We start from the raw sequence: 21,368 nt of genomic DNA, 5'->3' as shown, positions 1-21,368 counted from the left end.
TTTATTGATGCCCCTCGCCTCGCCTTCTTCTCTTCCTTTTTCTTCCTTATTTACTCTTTCTGCCTAGGCGATCTCTACCAGTCTCACGGCTATAAACATTACCTATGTGCCGAGCAGTCCCAAATATGTATCCATCTGTCTCCTAAACGTATCCTATTGAACATCTAATAGGCAAACCCAGTAGAACTTTTGATTTCTCACCTCTTGCCTCACCCCCAAATCCATTTCCACCCAGGCTTCTCTATCTCAGTTATTGGCATTCCTATTCACCAACTGCTCAGGCCAAAAAAGGAATCATAATTGATTCTATCTCTCCCACCATTTCTAGTCCATCAACAAGCTGGCTTGTTTCTGAAATAAACGTTCTGAATCCAGCCACTTCTCCCCACCTTTGCCTTTACCGCTAGCAACCTAATCCAAGCCAGCAACTTCTTGCTTGGACTCCTGCAATAGCATTCTAACTCTTCTCCCTGTTTTCACAGTTGCCTATCCCCTGCTGCCCTAAGTCTTAATCTTCGCCATAACTTTAAAAATATCACTCAAAGTGTCATATTGAATGAAGTAAGTCAGACGGAGAAAGACAAATATCATGATATTGGTTATATGAGGACTCTAAAAAAATGGTACAAATGCACTTATTAACAAAACAGAGTCACAGATGTAAAAAACAAACTCATGGTTACCAGGGGGAAAGGAAGGGAGGGATAAATTGGGAGATTGGAATTGACATATACACACTACTATATATAAAATAGATAACTAATAAGGACCTACTATATAGCACAGGGAACTCTACTCAATACTCTAATGACCTATATGGGAAAAGAATCTAAAAAAGAGTGGATGTATATATATGTATAACTGACTCACTTTGCTGTACAACTGAAACTAACACAACATTGTAAATCAACTATACTCCAATAAAAATTAATTTAAAATCATATAAGAACATGTCATCCCCAGCTCTAAACAGTCCTATGAGTTTGCATTAGGGTTCTAATGGAATCCACGTTCCTTACCATGGAACATGGAGTCTGGCCCCTGCCTACCTCATTGACCTCATCTCCCTCTGCCCTCTCCCTTTCTCACTAAAAGCAGCAACATCCTTCCTTGCTATTTCTCAAACGGGTCAAACTTGTTCTTGCATCCAGGACTTTCCATTTGCTGCGTAATCTTCGTGGGACACTCTCTCCCCATAGCTTCTTTATAATCACTCAGGTTTCTGCTCAAGTGCCATTACCTAGAGAGCCTCTCCCTGCCCATCCTTTCAAAACTCATCTGCCATTGCCACCCCATCACTCTATTCTCTTCCTCTGCTTGAATTTCTTCATAGAACTCGTTTTCAGGACTTGTTTATTTTCTTTTCCCCTACTAAAATAGGCACTCTTTGAAGACAGAGATTTTTGTCTGTGTGTTCTACATTGAATCCCCAACACGTAAGGACAGTGTGAGCACACATAAGGACAATGATAGCACAACAAAAGAATATTTTTGTAATGAATGCATACGAGGGCTAACCCCCAAACGGCCAGCGGGTGGTATTGGCATTGAAGAAATGCCTGGTTAGTTAATAAAGGCTTTAGACCGAAAAGAATTTACCAACTTCGGGGCTGGAAAGAGATGTACAATTTGGGCATTTTTTCCCATGGTGACTTATCAAAATGGATAGCTATTCAGTCTCCTACTCTTTGGTCCTTCTCATGTTTTGAAGGTTTGCATTGCTGATTCACATTTAATTTCCTATTTTTTGAGTTGGGGAGAGGGAGTTTCATCTTGATGAGACACACTTCTACCTTGTTTTGTACGCTAAATATTGCCCCGTAGCTCAAGCACCCTGTGTCTGTGTTCATGGCCACCAGGGGACACTGTTGAGCTGTTTAAGTTCATTGAAACCACGACTGCATATTTTCACTCTACTTTAAAGAATTAGCAATTTTTAAAACGTGTGAAAATTCAAGTTGTTAAGATCTTATGAAAGAGTAACTAAACAAATAAAATAAGAACAAACCCCAAGCCCTGTCTTTAACAAGAGAACCATATACTGATGTGAAGAGGTATGCCTGTTTGCCTAAGATGTGGCTTTGTTTCAGCAAAATTATGAACTTTTGAATTTTACCAGAAATGTGAGGCAAGGGGTTTGGACGTGGAATACACAGAAGCTGATTTCCCAGAAGAAAAGTGAATGGAATTTCCCTTCTGAGTGTCTTACATTAAACTAAATCTTACCGATGGGAACAGGATGAAAACGAGCGCTTTAAATATATTGCTGACCTCAGAGGAGAGTGAAAGCTTTTGGAATGTTGAAGGGCAGAGGCAAGTGTTGTAGTGGCAATGGAAGAGGGTGCTGGTGAGCAAGGTGGTGAGATGCAGAGGCTATCACAGTGCTTCTGACTCATGGCCCACATGCTTCTGCAGGCAGCCCATTGACGGGAATTCATCAGAACAGTGCCACCATTTACACTCCCTTATGTAAGAACAAACTTTCATCCTTGATGTAGACCCAAAGGGTCAGAAGAGCTGCCCCGCACTGGTTATGCTATTTTCTAGCCAAGTCAAAAAGCTTGTAGGCAAAATTTTCTTCTCATAGAGAGAGGGAGAGAACCAGAGAGGGGGAAGTGGGGGGAGGGAGAGAAAGAGAGAGAGAGAGAAAGCAAGTGCCTGCAGGAATGTAAAGATAAACCATGTATTCCGCACAATGTGGTGATCATTTGAGGTTGAAGGTTTATTATGGAACCAAGAATGCTGGAAGAGAAAAGGGAAACGAATATGTAAAGGAAATCATTCCTTCCCAAGTCCACCTTCAATTCCAAGGCTGGCAATGTACATGGGAATTTCCCATCTCTACCTGCATTCGTAATAAGAAAAACAATGTACTTTTTCAGATGTTCAGGAAAGCCACTGAAAACACAGGTATGTCCCAAGCGTTCTCAGGCTATCCCTCTAACAGAGAGGTCCAGTCAGGATAGCTCTAATTCTTCCTACAGGGCTGGGGACCACTGCCCGCTCCTCTGACCCCTCCTCTCTTACTGTTAAGTGTCCTTAGGAAGGACCGTGCAGGACCAGGTGTCTTGACATTCTTCTGCTGTGAGCTTCTCTTCCACAAACCAGCCAAGGACTGTGCACTCCTGTGTCCTCAGTGAGGACCTTGTCTTCTCAGGCTGGTTCCAGGGTACCACACTTATTCCTGCTGTTTCCCCTGGCTCTGAATGGGTAGGCACTGCCCCAGAGGTTAGGAGAGGAGCTGGCCTTCATCCCAACTGTTTTTCTTCATCCAGGCTCTCTCGAGTCTTTCACGGACACAGGTTCTTTGACATCTGAGGACCTAATGTTAGGTCAGGCCAGGAGGGAGGCACATGTGTCCTTCCATACCTCCATGGGCCACCTGTTCCTCTCATCCCCAGAAATCTCCCAACTACTTTCCAGCTTCAAATCAAAACCTAGCCTCTCAAGGAAATGGCTATATGGGGATGAATATCTCCCCACTCTTCTCACTGAAAGCATCTGCATCCCTGCTGAGGCCCCACTGAGACAAGATGGTACACCACAGAGGAAAATGGGCTGGATGTGTTATGTTCCTATATTAACGCTAGCTTTTTACAAAATATGGCTGGGAAAGTTTCTTTATATCAGAAGCCTAAAAAACAGGGTTTCTGTTATAGAAGATAACAGAAGATAACAATAAATTGTTAAGTTGCAGCGTACCCTTCCCCCACATCTATAACACAGAAACACAGGTTTCTGTGTTATAGAAGTGGGGGAAGGGTACGCTGCAGCTTACCCCTTTAATTCAGTGAATACCTATTGATTGGTTATGTACAAAGACCGGCGCCAAGTGCTGAAGGGGAGATAAAGATAAAAAGAAGATTGTTCCTTCTTCCTGGGAAGCCAAGTCTCATAACCTTATTGATGGGGGAGATGCAGCTCACCTTGCGATATCTGATGACTTATGGTGTAAGCTCCATTTGCTCTATTGCCATCAATTTCAATTTATCGTGCCTTCAGTGGGGGCTGTGGTCCAGTTGGGGAGATGCTGAGGATTAGAAAAGAACCATTGGGTGCTTTATTTTTATATATTTATTTATATGTATTAGTTCCTTGCATTTCCTTGAAGTTTGTAGCATAAGGTTGCGACCTTTGTTTAGATTTGGTGCAGATAAAATTTTCTTTTACTTTTTTTTTTGGTTCATTTTAATGGGTTTTAGAGGCATTTTAACACATTTGCACTTCTGTTACCTCCTTCCTCTCATTGATTTTAATAGTTTGCCTACGTTAATGGTTTTAATCTTTTGTTCTACATATTACACCCCCAGGTTATTTACTCTTTAACTTTCTTGTCAATATTCTTTTTGACATTTAGACATTTTAAGTTTTCATGTAATCAATTCTATTGATTCTTTTATAGTTTCTGCCTCTGGTCATGCCAAGAAAAGCCTTCCCCACCCTGAAAATCAGATCAATAATTTTTATTCTCTACTATTTTCAAATGCTTCTTAATGGTTTTGCTTTTCACATCGAAGGTTAGACCCATTTGGAATTTGTTTAGATGAGTGTATAAGGCTAAATTTACATGGGAATTTTTTTTCCCCCAGATGATAAGCCAGTTTCCCCATCACCTTTGGAATGACTGTCCAGGCCACACACTATATTCTCATCTATTTATTTGGGTCTCTTTCTCGATTGTCTAGCTTCTTGCATTGCTTTGCCTATCCCGTGCTTGTACCTTTCTATTTCAGTTATTGTAAATTTATAATATATTTAATATTTTGTAGGACAAGTCCTGCTTCATTGCTTTTTTCCTGACTCTTCAAAGTTTTCTCAGATGGTAGCCTCCATAATTTCCTTTGTCACTTGCTTCCAGTAGAGAATGGATACTGTTGACACCTAGGGGTAGTAATGAGTATGTCCCCTCATCTCACATACTCAGGGTGAAAGAACTCCAGCCTAGACACGACCCATTTCTTGCCTTGGGTCTGATTTGGTTTAAATCAGTAATGAAGCCGATGGAAAGGAGAGCAGGTCTGCCGTAGACAGCAGTTTGGGGGATGGGAAACAGCACTTTGGAAAATATGGCTGGAAGTTAAGGTTATTTAAACTCAAAAATGTGGCGAAGAACCAGCCTGATGAAGTCCAGGCTTTCACATTCGAGGGAAAAGGCAGACAGTTTTTAAGGTGGGGAAGGCCTTGAGCAGGCAGAGCAGAAAGCAGTCCAGAAGTCACGTGTTGATGGAATCAACTGCATGGTAGTGGCACATTTAGAATGGCAAGAATGATGCTGGGACTGAAAAGGGGCAGCGTGGTACAGAACAAGCAGGCGATGGCCTTCCTGCCCCTGCTGTGGGCCCGCCTTCTCCGAGCTGGGCGAGCACTTTGTTCTGCTGTTCCTGGGGTGGGTGAGAAACCTGGTGGTTTTAAAAGGTTAGCCAAGAGGGCTTCCCTGGTGGCACAGTGGTTGGGAGTCCGCCTGCCGATGCAGGGGACACGGGTTCGTTCCCCGGTCCGAGAAGATCCCACATGCCGCGGAGCGGCTGGGCCCGTGAGCCATGGCCGCTGAGGCTGCGCGTCTGGAGCCTGTGCTCCGCCAACGGGAGAGGCCAGAACAGTGAGAGGCCCACATACCGTAAAAAAATAAATAAATTAAATAAATAAATAAATAAAATAAAAGGTTAGCCAACAGATTAGAGGACCTAGAATTATTAATCTCAGAGAAGAGCAAACAGAGGAATAATTTGAGCTTAAGGAGAGTTCTCACACAGAAAAGAGTAAACAGTTTATCTCCCTCTGGGCTGAAAACAGGAAATTTGTGATAAAAACCACTTACTTTACTGTGATGACAAAACATCATGAATGAAAGGGCATTTCATTGATAGCCTGAAGGGCTGAGTGCAGAGATACAGTAAGTCCCCTACATATGAACCTTCAAGTTGTGAGCTTTCAAGGATGAGAACGTGCATTCGCAGGTCCAATCATGTAAGTTAGTTCACGTGTCTGGCAGACATTGTCACATGCGTGCATCCTCTACGAGTGGTTGTGCTTTTGCGTACTTTACAGAACTGTGTAGAGTACAGTAGTACGGTATCTTTATTTCAAGCCCAGGATGACCAGGAGCAAGTGTAAAAGCCGCGGTGATGTAGCTGGTACTGCTAAGAAGCGCCAGGAATTGGAGGCCCAGAGAAAGGGTGAAGAGAGACAAGAGGAAGAAGAAGTAACTGAAGAACCGAAGAGATTCACGACACAGGAAATGGCAAGGGGATTTCTTTTATGTGAGGAGGCACTGTTAGTTTTTGAGGCACAGCACCTGCACGTAGAATGGTACACAAAGGTTGCAACAGCCGTTCAGGATGCAATCCAGTGCTACCACGTCATCTACGATGAAAAAAAAGAGCTACTACCCAGATATCACTGGATCGTTTTTTCAAGAGGGTAGATAGAATTGAATCCAGCAAGGAACCAGAACCTGTGCCATCAGCGTCACGCATGAGTGACACTGCAGCCTGCCCTCCGTCTCCTGTTGCTGACGATCCTTCAGCTCTACCATCTCCCACCCCCTCTCCCTCCTCCAGTCAGTAACTCTTCTTGCCTGTTCACGCGATGCCAGCCCCTGGATGCCAGCGGTTGTAGTGTACTGCTGTACTTTTCAGGATACTGTACTGTAAGATTAAAAATGTTTTCTTTATTTTTGGTTTGTTTGTTTTTTATGTATTATTTGTGTGAAAAGTATTATAAACCTATTACAGTACAGTACTATATAGCCGATTGTGTTAGTTGGGTACCTAGGCTAACTTTGTTGGACTTACGAACAAATTGGACTTACAGACTCACTCTTGGAATGGAACTTGTTTGTATGCAGGGGACTTACTGTACTCAAATGCTCACATTGCCCTGGGAAACCTGGTGGGGGCTTTTTAAACTGCATTTTCCCCTCTCCCCATTACCGCTGCAGGGAGCTGGTTGTGTCTTCCTCAGGGGTGTCAGTTATGGAATCTCTTACTGGACACCTCTTGGAAACAGCATAGACCTTCAACACCATAGTGTGGGGTCTTAACTGTAGGTGGGGGATTGTTCCCTAACAAACCCACGGATTTATGGAAAACATAATTTGTGTGGCGTATCTGGGTGACTTTGGAAGAAATTCTAGACTTAGCACTGTTTAATAAGAGCTATAGGGGACTCTCACTCGTCCACCTGGTCTTAGATGCCTGGGTTTCCCCGGTGTTCACCCTAGGCCCTCATCTCTTCTCAGATGCATTTATACCTTCCCCCATGGGCAGCCGTCGCCTCTTCTATTGATGACTGACTCCATATCACCATCACAGTTTGCTCCTAAGCTCTAGACCCGCATTTCTAACTGCCTGCTGGACGAGTTCACAAGCACTTCAAACTTAACAGGTCTAGAAGTGAGCTGCGTCTGAACCTTCCCTGCAGACCTTGATGAATGACGTCACCACTGACTCAGTAGCCAAAACCAAAGCCCAGATTCCTTCCCCTTCCTTATCTTCCACCATCTTCTGTTCCGTCTCTGCCCTGCGTGTCTCCCCCACCTGCCCCCTCTTCTCCCTTCCGAGTGCCGTCACTCGCTTCAGACCTCAGGCACTTCTTGCCTAGATTTTGGAGAACCTGTGCTTTTGCTCTTTTCCAATTCATCCTCCAACAGGCAGTCCAAATTGTATTTCTAAAATACACACCTGCTAAGAATCGTTAGATGGCTTCTCATTATTTCTAGGACCTCAGATCTGGCCTATACTCACATGTCTCACTTTATTGCCCACTTCTACCCAGCTGGGACTCAACCTTTTGGACACACTGGACTCCTGCAGTTCTGTCTCTGCCCTCACTGTCTCTTACCTCCTGCCCCTGCGTATGTCTGTTTCTGTATTGGATAGGCTCACCCCCCTGCCCTTGGTGTTCTTCCTCTGCACTCCCACCACCCTCTTGTGGAACTGTATCGTAGTTCCAAGCCCTGCCTGTTTATAAGACTTTCTCCACTATTAGACTGAGCTCCTGGAAAGCAGAAACCATGTCTTCCATAGCTGTTTCTCCCAGCCTCACATAGAGGTGCATAGAGGTGGCTAATAAATATTTGCTGAAAGGCAGTGTATGAATAACATATTCAGTAGAGCTTTAAAAATTATCTAGGAAGGTCTAAGTTTTTATTTATTATAATTTGAATTGAGAATTTCCACCCCAAAGCTATTTTCTAATTGGGTAAATAGAGTCTTGAGTGTCTATTTTGGCCTCTTAGTACTAATTTCACTGTGGCAGGATTCAGAGGAATTTCAGGGGAGGGGGTGTTCATATTTTATTCTTTCTCTTTCTTCCTCCCTCCCTTTATAAATCTCATCCACTTGATAGCACTGTGGAGAAGATTAAATGAGATGAGGCATATATAGGACACATCTATATATGTGTTGTGTGCCCAACACATGTAAGCTGTGTTACTCACAAGGCAGAGTGGCAGCTGGTACATTTATACCATGAATATAACTCCCAGTTAGATGCTAGAACGCTGGTGTCAGCCAATCAACCAACATTCTCCTCCCTGTGGAATACCTATTTGGGAAATCTGGTTGCTGGGGGGAGCAAGATAAGGACAGACAGCTGTGTGATTATAAAGGCTCTAGAAGTCTAGGGAATTCCCCGGTGGTCCAGCGGTTAGGACTCTGTGCTTTCACTGCCGAGGGCACAGGTTCGATCCCTGGTGGGGGAACTAAGATCCCACGAGCTGCGCGGCACAGCCAAAAAATATATAATAATAATAATAATAATAAATAAACTGTTCCTAAAGGATCTAGAAGTCTGATAAGCTGGTCTCCCCACCAAATAAGAACCTATTTACCAAGTTAATTGAAAGGCCCACAGCATCCACCATCTGTCAGGGCTGGGGCATCATTTTTTTTTTTAATTGTAATAAAATATATACAACATAAAATGTACCATTTTAATTATTTTTTCAGGACACAATTTATTGGCATTAAGTGCATTCACAGTGTTGTAAACCATCAGCATTATCTATTCCTAAAATGTTTTTATCACCCCAGGCAGAAACTCTGTTGACCATTAAGCAATAACTCCCCATTTCCTACACACCCCCTCAACCCTTGGCAACCTCTAATCTATTTCTGTCTCTATGGATTTACCTGTTCCAGATATTTCATGTAAGTGGAATCACGCAATAGTTGTCCTTCTGTGTCTGGCTTATTTCATTTAGCCTAATGTGTTCAAGATTCATCCATGTCGGAGCATGTGTCTGAATTTGCTCATCTCTTCTTACATGAAAACTTTCCTCTTGATGCCCCATGAGGACCACTTTTTTCATGCTTCTGCTCGTTCTGATCATACCCCCTTTCTTCTTTTCAACATGTTTTCAGAGCCTCCCCTTCCGGAAGTAGACTTTTTCACTGTGCACGGAGGGCCTTTACCACGCCTGAGACTGAGGAAAGCCAAGGAGAAAAATGGACCCATCAGGTCAGTAGTGGCCTCTTTTCCATGGCTGCCTAGTGATCTCCATGGAGTGTTTTGAAAACTTTGGTTTGAGTGAGGAGGAGACTTCTCTTTAGGTGGCTTCACTGGAGTAGTTGAGTCAGTGCAGTCAGTACCTCATTTTTTGTTTCCTTGGGTACAGACTGGGCCTTTAATTCCAGCTAGCACCCTCCCTAATGAATAGAGAGACTTGTAAAGGACCAGAGACAAGCATTTGGGCAGCTGAGCTCGAGAAATTAAATCCGTTCCATTGGTCATTAGATGAGCACTGGTTGGGTGCCCGTGACATGTCAGGCTATCACTTTGCACTCACGCCTCCAGGTACATCCTTTAGTGATGGTGGATCAGGAACATCATTTCATTTACAAAAAATATATATATATTTTCCTTTATTTAAGGATGATCTTGGGGGGTGTGTAGTGCTTTCTTATTTATTTATTTTTCTATTGAAGTAGAGTTGATTTACAATGTTGTTACAATCTCTGCAGTACAGCAGAGTGACTCAGTTATACACGTACAGACCTTTTTTTTAAATATTCTTTTCCATTATGGTTTATCACAAGATATTGAATATAGTTCCCTGAGCTGTACATTAGGACCTTGTTATTTATCCATTCTAAAGTAACAGTTTGCATCTACCAACCCCAAACTCCCAGTCCATCCCTCTCCCTCCCCCACTCCCATGTGTGTAGTGATTTCTGGAAGAGTCATTTGGATCATTCTTTTAATTCATTCATGTATTGAGATGTGAGCAAGACACTGCATTGTTAACAACTGCTTCTGGGACTCCAGGTGGTATTAGGATGGAAGGAATTTACCTCAGTTGCTGGACTACCTTGTGTGCAATTAAGCTTTTTATTTACAAAGGTCATGGCAGGATTAGGAAAGCAGAATTATTCCCTTTTCAGAGAGGAAAATTGAGGTTTGCCTGGAGAGATGAGTAACTTAGTGACAGTAGCAAATCAAGGAGATGGCAACAACCTGTTTCTTTGACCGAACTTATACTGCCTGTGTCTCTCCTGACCCTTCAGTCTAATGACCCTGCTGTACCATCAAGGTAAAATTCGTGAGGTATCACAAAACTATAAAAAAGAAAGTCGGGCTTCCCTGGTGGCGCAGTGGTTGAGAGTCCGCCTGCCGATGCAGGGGACATGGGTTCGTGCCCCGGTCTGGGAAGATCCCACATGCCGCGGAGCGGCTGGGCCCATGAGCCATGGCCGCTGAGCCTGCGCGTCCGGAGCCTGTGCTCCGCAACGGGAGAGGCCACAACAGTGAGAGGCCCGCGTACCGCAAAAAAAAAAAAAAAAAAAAAGAAAGCCTATCGATATTATGTGTCCATTTGTAATGAAACTTGAGCTTTTTAATCTATTAGTTTGAGTTCAGTAAGTGCTCAAAAGTCTTTCCAGGCATGGATATGGCCTAAGTTGTTCTATTTCTTGATTCCTGACAAGTTACTGGAAGGCATTGTAATTCTGTTGCTATAAGGAGAACAGAAGTTGTGATCTCACTGCCTGAGAGAATTTGCAAGGCGTACGTGATATTTAGGCCAGATGATTATGTAAGGCAGAAAGAAAAGCCAAATGACAGTCTATCCTTGTGGCTCTGTGCCGGCCAGTGCCTCCAAAACAGGAAGTGGAGATCTGTGAGTCATTCAAGGGAGGGTGGTGGTGAAAAAGAGGGGAGAAGTCCTTCCAGAGCAGTCATGCTCTAAACAGCCACAGCTGCTTCCCCAACATCATCGGGGCTAATTACCAGCAGGCAATTGGGGGGTTTTCTGGGCCCGACTACCTGGTTTGAGCTGGGGGTAGCAGCACCGCCAGCGTGTGACAGGCCGGAGTCTGCCTTGTACGTTGTCAGGGGACAGTGGCTTGGGCACAAGGCGAGCAGGGGCTCTGGGGCCACACTCCCTTCCTTAGCTTGGTGGTCTTGGGCGGATGATGCAGCCTGTGGCTGGGCTCTCTTCATGCTAGCGTCTCCCACACTTGCCAGCTTACAAGTGTACCTGGGGTGCTTTATCAGCTGTATGAATTCTCAGACTCCACTGGAGATTTTGATTCAGTAGATCTGGGATGGGGGCTGGGAATTTGTACAATTATCAGGCAACTCAGGTGATTATGATCATGCTAATTGGGGATACCGCTTTACGCGTCATGAATGGTGCCTCTACTGGGCAACGTTCAGAACCAAAAGAGTTCAGGTGAGCCTTGAACTTGCACTTGAATATCACCACCCACATGGAAAGGTGAGAGGGACTTGAAGATGTGCTTACGGACAGCATGGAGTCTGCTGCCTATTTACTTTCTTACCTGTGGCCACGATTCATAGGGATGTCTTCAAGTCCCCAGGAAAGTTTGTTGTTATAAGTGTTCCGTTGTCGGCAGTGGAGGCTTAGTAAATGTTTACTGGTGATGGCAGTGGCAAGTCATTGCCCTGCAGACTTTACTTTGTCCCTTTGTAGAAAGCCCTATGCTGAAAGTGAACCCAGAAACTTTGTGGAAATCAGGGGCCTGAGGACACCTAGGAATTTGGGGAGCCTGGTTGGTGGATAGTTTCCAAATCCAACACCTGCTGTTGGGGAGGACTCCCTTTTCTTAACCTAGTAACTCATGAGCTCTTAGGAAGCAGGAGATAGGGCATTAGGAATGCGGAGCAGGAAGCGTATACTTATTGGTAAAATAGAATTATGTGTGCTAATGAGTTTTGGAAATTACCCTAATCGTATTTGGTGCTGATGCATGTTTTTCTTCTTTACTGAAATTTCAACTCAAGAAACATTAGTGAGGAATCAGTCACAGCCGAAGAGCTGTGCAAGGATTTGCAAGGATACAAGAGTAAATCATTCAATAAAGACGCAGACGTAGAGAATGGACTTGAGGACACGGGGAGGGGGAAGGGTAAGCTGGGACAAAGAGAGTGGCATGGACATATATACACTACCAAATGTAAAATAGATAGCTAGTGGGAAGCAGCCACATAGCACAGGGAGATCAGCTCGGTGCTTTGTGTCCACCTAGAGGGGTGGGATAGGGAGGGTGGGAGGGAGACGCAAGAGGGAGGAGATATGGGGATATATGTATATGTATAGCTGATTCACTTTGTTATAAAGCAGAAACTAACACACCATTGTAAAGCCATTGTACTCCAATAAAGATGTTAAAAAAAAAGCACCCCTATGAACTTAAAAAAAAAAAAGAGTAAATCATTCAAATCCTTGCTATCAAGCCTGATAGAAAAAGCAGACATCCCAACACCTACTATACTAGAGGCAGGAGATGAGTCCCAAATAGATGGGAATAAAAAGAAAGGCGTGATTCATTCTCAGAGTGTTTTTTTTTTTAAACATCTTTATTGGAGTATAATTGCTTTACAATGGTGTGTTAGTTTCTGCTTTATAACAAAGTGAAACAGTTACACATATACATATGTTTCCATATCTCTTCCCTGTTGCGTCTCCCTCCCTCCCGCCCTCCCTATCCCACCCCTCTAGGTGGTCACAAAGCACCGAGCTGATCTCCCTGTGCTATGCGGCTGCTTCCCGCTAGCTATCTATTTTACGTTTGGTAGTGTATATATGTCCATGCCACTCTCTCACTTGGTCACAGCTTACCCTTCACCCTCCCCATATCCTCAAGTCCATGCTCTAGTAGGTCTCTCAGAGTGTTTTTGTTCTTACACTTCCTTTCACTGACAGATTTTGTATTTGGTGGGATAAATAATACTAAAACACATGACAAAAATGACACCTGGTTGCTAGTTTGTTTCTTTGTCCACATCTAGGGAACATATGAGATTTTCCCTTTCCGGCTCTTTCAGGATATTGTTAGACTAGATGAACTCATGGTGATCTGTACTCCATGCTTCTCATTCATTTCACAGGAACTTTGGTATCAGTAGCGAACTGGAGGGAATGTAAATCACGTGAGTTCCGTTTTAGGTACCCCATGTGATTGCGTGGAGCCTTTTTGCAGACTTAGTGCATTAACTCTTGTAGGCATTTGGCCTCCATGTGACTGCTAAACCCTTTCCACAGCTGGGCTTTATTTGCCCATTTGAAAATCACTGATTAGATCAACTTTAAGACACATATACTCCAGGTAGTTATACGTGCAGCAACTTCTCCCAGCTAAAGAGGATTTACCGGATAGCCATCTGCAGCCAGAACTTGGAGAGATCCCTCACCCAGTGTCATCTGGCATTAACACTGCTGGTTCCAACTGGAGTTCCATGACGGTGGGAGCCGTCAGACCATAAATCCCACACGGGCAAGGACTTTTATCCAGTGTTGCATCTCCAGTGTCTAGAAAAGTGTTGATCTCATAGCAGGTGCTCAACAAATACGAATAAATGAATGAACGAATCCCCCAAGCAAGGATCTGATAGACATTTTCTTTTCTCTTCCAGTTCATATCAGGTGTTAGTGCTTCCTCTGGCCCTCCAAAGCACATTTGTTTGTGATTCTGAAGAGGCTACCTCATTCTTTAGCAATGCTTCTGGTGCTGATGGATATGTGACGGCAGAACTGCTGGCCAAGGATGTTCCCGATGATGCCATGGAGATATCTATCGGAGACAGGCTGTACTATGGGAAATATTATAATGCACCCTTGAAAATAGGGAATGATTACTGCATTATATTACGAATCACAAGTGAATGGAATAAGGTATATTTCTTTAAAAACTCTTGTGAATTCTATATTTTCCTCTTCATGTGAAAGTTAAATATTTGCACATTTGTTTTCCCAATATTTGAGATGAACACTGCTTGTAAGAACAATAAGAATGTGTTGAATCTTTTCACTTTATAAAGGATGAGCAGGTGAAACCTTTTTGGAGGTTGATGTTCTGAACTTGCTGGGGGACCTGTTTGGACTGAACTAGTTTGGGTTCTTCTTTAAGAAGCTTCAAGAATGCCCTCATCCTATTGCACTGCTGAAGCCTGAGTTGGAGAGGAACATCTAGATCTTTCTGTCACTTCCCCATACTCCTGCCAGACTGCTGCCTCTCCTCATTCTCCGGGAAGCCAGCAGGAGGGGCAGATTAAGTTCAGCACTATTTTCTGGCTCTATTTTCTGCTTCCGTTATTTCCTTGGCTATTGCGTAAGCCTCACTCTCGTCTCTCCGTCCTTAGAAAGGCTATGTTTTTCCAATGCTGGTTCTTTCTTGAGACATACAACGATATATTCATTACAGAATGAATAGATGGGGACTTCCCTGGCAGTCCAGTGGTTAAGACTCCGTGCTTCCAATGCAGGGGGGCACGGGTTTGATCCCTGGTCAGGGAACTGAGATCCCATCTACCATGCAGTGTGGCCAAAAAAAAAAAAAAGAATAGATAAATATAATGAGCTAGACATAGCAAGAGCTGGATGGGTCAGTCAGGGGTGGAAGATCTAGAAGAAACATTGTGATGGTTGCCCTAGGAGGACTCAAGGTTTGGTATCAATTCATATCGGTTGGTAATGGAAACTAGAAAAAATAATATTAATAGAAACATCTCTTGACTGATGAATTTGAGCCATCTTGTGTGTAAGGTTCATCACATATTTAAAACTGAAACACACAATTAAATTCTGTATAGGACACAAGTTACATGTGCCATTATCATGCTTGATATAAAACTAAGAACATGTCCAAGTAGCAAAAAGTTCTGGTGGTGTTTTGTGGCAATTATGTAGGGATTAAGAATTGGAAGACTAAAGTCCAGAATATATTGCCCTGAATTTGTTCCAAAGGTGTTTATGACTTAGACAAGGCCTCCTTGCTGGAAAATTACCCAGAGATCCTGACTTGGTGTTTCTAGCCATAGACAACATGGGCAGTACCATATGTGTGCAACTTAGAGATTGCTCAGAGAGCTGCTGTCTCAGATTGAGATTTTGGTCTGGGAGGGTGTGTTAGTTGTCTTGGGCTGCCATTTCAAAATACCATAGACTGCGTGGCTTAAACAACAGACATTTATTTCTCATAGTTCTGGAGATGGGAAAGTCCAAGATTAAGGTGCAGGCTACTTTGGTTCCCCGGGGAGGACCCTTTTCCTGGCTTGCAGACAGCTGCCTTCTTGCTGTGTCCTCATGTGGTGGGGACTGAGTGAGCTCTGATCAGTCTTCCTCATCTTATGGACCCTGATCCCATCATGTGGGCCCTACCCTCATGACCTCATCTAAACCTAATTACATTCCAAAGGCCCTACCTCCAAATAACATCACATTGGGGGTTAGGGCTTCAATATGGATCAATATCAATTTGGGGCACAAAGGGAATGAAGTGGGAGATTACGATAAGAATTCTAGTTTATAGGGAACTTTCCTGTGATGTCATTGATGCCTCTTTTTCATACAGCTAAGCGGAACACGTGCTTGTTCTTTGAAATAATTTATATTTGGACTCACATATTTGAATTGCTATTATTTCCCCTGTGGGTTTCAAATATATTAGTGTTGCAGACATATTAACATCAGTAGTGATTTATTTATTTATTTTTCTTTTTAAAACAGCTTTACTGAGATGCGATTCATATAATTCTAAAGTGTACAAATTCAATGGTTTTTAATATATTTACAAGATGGTGGTAATGCAACAATCACCATCTAATACTCAGACATTTAGCAGTGATAATTTTTAATATTTATTTTTAATTGTGGTAAAATACACATAAAATTTACCATCTTAACAATTTTTAAACTAACAATTTGGTAGTGTCGAGTACACTTACACTGTTAAGAAACCAATCTTCAGAACTTTTCATCTTGCAAGACTGAAACTCTGTACCCATTAAACAACTCCCCATTCCTCCTCTTCTTCCCCAACTCCTGGCAACTACCCTTTTACTTTCTGTCTCTATGAATTTGACTAGTTACCTTGTATAAGTAGACTCATACAGTATTTATCTTTTTGTGATTGTCTTATTTCATTTAGCATAATGTCTTCAAGGGTCACTCATGCTGTAGCATGTTTCAGAATTTCCTTTCTTTTTAAGGCTGAATAATATTCCATTGTACGTATGGATAAACATTTTGTTTATCCATGATCTGTAGATGGACACTTGGGTTGCTTCCATCTTTTGGCAATTGCAAATAATGCTCCTGTGGCCATGGGTGTTCAAATATCTCTTTGAGTCTCTGCTTTCACTTCTTTTGGGTATACACCCTCAAGTGGAATTGTTGGATCGTTTGGTAATTTTATTAATTCTTTTTGAAGATCCCCATACAGTTTTCCATAGCCACTGCACCATTTTACACTCCCACCGACAGGGCACAAGCGTTCCATTTTCTCCACATCCTCCCGAACAATCGCTGTTTTCTGTTTTAATGATGGCCTTCCTAATGGATGTGTGGTGGCTTCACATTGTGGTTTTGGTTTGCATTTCCATAATGATTTATGATGTTGAGCTTGTTTTCAGGTACTTTTGACAATTTGTATATCTTCTTTGGAGAAATGGTTATTCAAGTCCTTTGTCCATCTTTGAAGTGATTTATTTCTTTGTTGTTGAGTTTTAGGAGCTTGCTATATATTCTGGATATGTGATTTACAAATATTTTCTCCCATTATGTGAGTTGCCTTTTTACTCTGTTGATAGTGTCCTTTGATGCACAAAAGTTCTTAATTTTGATGAAATCCAATTTGCCTATTTTTTCTTTTGTCGCCTATGCTTTTGGTGTCATATCTAAGAAATCATTGCCAAATGTAATTTCCCAAAGCTTTTCCTTTGTGTTTTCTTCTAAGAGTTTTAAGTCTTATATTTAGGCTTGATCCATTTTGAGTTAATTTTTGTATATGGTGTTAGGTAATGGTCCTACTTCATTCTTTTGCATGTGGTTATCCAGTTTTCCCAGCACCATTTTTTGAAGATTTCCTTTGCCCATTGAATGGTCTAGGTACTCTTGTCAAAAGTCATTTGAGGGGGGCTTCCCTGGTGGCACAGTGGTTGAGAGTCCACCTGCCGATGCAGGGGACGCGGGTTCGTGCCCCCATCCGGGAAGATCCCACATGCCGCGGAGCGGCTGGGCCCGTGAGCCATGGCCGCTGAGCCAGCGCGTCCGGAGCCTGTGCTCCACAACAGGAGAGGCCACAGTGGTGTGAGGCCTGCGTACCGAAAAAAAAAAAAGTCATTTGAGGGAATTCCCTGGCGGTCCAGTAATTAGGACTCCACGCTTCCACTGCAGGGGGCATGGGTTCGATCCCTGGTCGGGGAACTAAGATCCTGCGTGCTGTGAGGCACAGCCAAAAAAAAAAGTCATTTGATATATATGCAAGAGTTTATTTCTGGGCTGCCTATACTATTCCATTGGTTTGTATGTCTGTCTTTAGACCAGTACCACACTTTTTATTATTATTATTACTTTTTATTGGAGTATAGTTGATTTACAATGTTGTGTTAGTTTCTGCTGTACAGCAAAGTGAATCAGTTACACATATACATATATCCACTCCTTTTTCGGTTCCTTTCCCATATAGGTCATTACAGAGTATTGAGTAGAGTTCCCTGTGCTATATACTAGATTCTTAGTACCACACCATTTTGCTTACTGTAGCTTTGTAAATCAGGAAGTGTGAGTTTTCCAGTTCCCCTTTTTGTTTTTCCTTCTGTATATCTATCCCAATAAACATCATTACCATGTTCCCAGTTGTCAAGACAGAAATCTAGGAATACTTCTTGTCTCCTCCCTTTTTTCTTATCTTCTTGTGCAGTCCATCATTAAATTGTGTCAATTCTATCACATTAATGCCATTTAAGATCATCCTTTCCTCTCTTTCATTAACACTGTTTAGCTTTTGACATCTCTTGTCTGAACATCAATTTTCTAACTCATTTTCTTGTCTCTTATTCTACCTATCTCCTTGCTCCATACTACTGCCATCATGTATTTCATAAAATGCACATCTGATCAAGGCACTCCATTTTAATGAACTCCCTTCTTCACCTTGCCATTTCAATTTCTCTCTTTTAATACACTCAGTTCCCTAGTAACTGCCTTGCTGTCTGAGGTCCTTTTTCTTCCTCAGTGTCTTGAACTATACCCTTCACTGGTTACTCTTGCATATTATCTTTTATTTTAATTAATTAATTATTTAATTAACATCTTTATTGGAGTATAATTGCTTTACAATGGTGTGTTAGTTTCTGGTTTATAACAAAGTGAATCAGTTTTACATATACATATATCCCCATATCTCCTCCTTCTTGTGTATCCCTCCCACCCTCCCTATTCCACCCCTCTAGGTGGTCACAAAGCACCAAGCTAATCTCCCTGTGCTATGTGGCTGCTTCCCACTAGCTCTGTTTTACATTTGGTAGTGTATATATGACCATGCCACTCTCTCACTTTGTCCCAGTTTACCGTTTCCCCTCCCTGTGTCCTCAAGTCCATTCTCTATGTCTGCGTCTTTTTTCATGTCCTGCACCTAGGTTCTTCAGAACCTTTTTTTTTTTTTTTTTAGATTCCATATATATGTGTTAGCATACAGTATTTGTTTTTCTCTTTCTGACTTACTTCACTCTGTATGACAGCTCCATCCACCTCACTACAAATAACTCAATTTCGTTGCTTTTTATGGCTGAGTAATATTCCATTGTATATATGTGCCACATCTTCGTTATCCATTCATCTGTCAATGGACACTTAGGTTGTTTCCATGTCCTGGCTATTGTAAATAGAGCTGCAGTGAACATTGTGGTACATGACTCTTTTTGAATTATGGTATTTTCAGGGTATATGCCCAGTAGTGGGATTGCTAGGTCATATATGATAGTTCTATTTTTAGTTTTTTAAGGAAACTCCATACTGTTCTCTATAGTGGCTGTATCAATTTACGTTCCCACCAACAGTGCAAGAGGGTTCCCTTTTCTCCACACCCTCTCCAGCATTTATTGTTTGTAGATTTTTTGATGATGGCCATTATGACCAGTGTGAGGTGATACTTCATTGTAGTTTTAATTTGCATTTCTCTAATGATTAGAGATGTTGAGCATCCTTTCATGTGTTTGTTGGCAATCTGTATATCTTCTTTGGAGAAATGTCTATTTAGGTCTTCTGCCCATTTTTGGATTGGGTTGTTTGATTTTTGATATTGAGTTGCATGAGCTTCTTGTAAATTTTGGAGATTAATCCTTTGTCAGTTGTTTCATTTGCAAATATTTTCTCCCATTCTGAGGGTTGTCTTTTTGTCTTATTTATGTTTTCTTTTGCTATGCAAAAGCTTTCAAGTTTCATTAGGTCCCGTTTGTTTATTTTTGTTTTTATTTTCATTTCTCTAGGAGGTGGGTCAAAAAGGATCTTGCTGTGATTTATGTCATAGAGTGTTCTGCCTATGTTTTCCTCTAAGAGTCTTATAGTGTTTGACCTTACATTTAGGTCTTTAATACACTTTTGAGTTTATTTTTGTGTATGGTATTAGGAAGTGTTCTAATTTCATTCTTTTACATGTAACTGTCCAGTTTTCCCAGCACCACTTATTGAAGAGGCTGCCTTTTCTCCACTGTATATTCTTGCCTCCTTTATCAAAGATAAGGTGACCATATGTGCGTGGGTTTATCTCTGGGCTTTCTATCCTGTTCCATTGATCTGTCTTTCTGTTTTTGTGCCAGTACCATACTGTCTTGATTACTGTAGCTTTGTAGTACGGTCTAAAGTCAGGGAGCCTGATTCTTCCAGCTCCGTTTTTATTTCTCAAGATTGCTTTGCTATTCGGGTTTTTTTTGTGTTTCCATACAAATTGTGAAATTTTTTGTTCTAGTTCTGTGAAAAATGCCATTGGTAGTTTGATAGGGATTGCATTGAATCTGTAGATTGCTTTGGGTAGTATAGTCATTTTCACAATGTTGATTCTTCCAATCCAAGAACACGGTATATCTCTCCATCTGTTTGTATCATCTTTAATTTCTTTCATCAGTGTCTTATAGTTTTCTGCATACAGGTTTTTTGTCTCCTTAGGGAGGTTTATTCCTAGGTATTTTATTCTTTTTGTTGCAGTGGTAAATGGGAGTGTTTCCTTAATTTCTCCTTCAGATTTTTCATCATTAGTGTATAGGAATTGCATGTTATCTTTTATTAAATGCACTTGATGCACTAAGCATCAAGGCAAAGTTTAGTCACATTCAAAACCTTGTGGACATTTTAAGCTTTTCCCAGAATTTATCAGTGTAAATATAGTTTTTCAATTTTTAATAAAATAAACCCAGAATGACTAAGCTTGTCACTTGAAAGAGAATTACTTAATGAAGTTGAAGGAATCTTTCTTTAACCTCTACTATTTGGTTTCCTCTGGGGAATTTTTTGCTGACTTGTATCATAAATCAATGGTAATCCTAGCATTCCTAACAGACAAATATGCCTATAATATCAGCAGGGGAGAAGAAGAGAAGGTATTTCATTCCAATGAGTTTGTGGGTTGCTTCTACCACAGATGAGCTTTCATACATGTTCCTTTAGCTTTCTTCCTGGTTCTTGGCTATGTTTTGGGTAACTGAGTTTGCCTGGGAAATATCATCTAGAGAAGTGAAGTATTTGTATATACCAGGCCGTCTCATAGCCTTGCACATAACATGCATTACTACTTCTTGCTGAACCTGGATGTGACCCCAGAATCCTTTTCAACATACTGTAGTTCTCCAGGCAGTCAGTGCCAGTTGCTGAGAGCTGGCAAGGGGCATGGAACTTACCACCATCCCTGCTCTTTCCTCATAGCATGTGCTTCCTGAGATACATTGGAAAGCTTTAGGGTCATCCATTCCTAAGATCACTTCTGTCTCTGCTGCCCACGCCAGTCGTTTTGAACACTTGGTGATCATAAGGCTAAATTGTAAGATGTTAGAGCTAGAAGAGATTTTAAAGATCGTTTGGTCCAAAATAAGAGATAAAACCCTGCAACTTGGAGGGCTAAAGTGTGTTATTT

The 21,368-nt window shown here is 41.9% G+C and overlaps 1 protein-coding gene across 4 annotated transcripts in view; it reads left to right on the top strand.

Moving 5' to 3' along the window:
* Positions 1-21,368, top strand: part of SUSD1 (sushi domain containing 1) — a gene marked incomplete at its 3' end in the record, with an annotated part of 124,087 nt that overhangs the window by 90,100 nt on the left and 12,619 nt on the right. For all 4 annotated transcript variants that reach the window (XM_079927609.1, XM_079927611.1, XM_079927610.1 and 1 more), the window contains 2 exons: positions 9,366-9,462; positions 13,879-14,137. In XM_079927609.1, the coding sequence (XP_079783735.1) occupies positions 9,366-9,462; positions 13,879-14,137 (356 nt within the window). The remainder of the gene's footprint in view (positions 1-9,365; positions 9,463-13,878; positions 14,138-21,368) is intronic.

Source organism: Stenella coeruleoalba (assembly GCF_951394435.1).
Source record: "Stenella coeruleoalba genome assembly, chromosome: 7".
NCBI classification, from domain to species: Eukaryota; Metazoa; Chordata; class Mammalia; order Artiodactyla; family Delphinidae; genus Stenella; species Stenella coeruleoalba.
The sequence above is the reverse complement of the archived record's forward strand: the minus strand, read 5'-3'. Positions and strand labels throughout refer to the sequence as shown.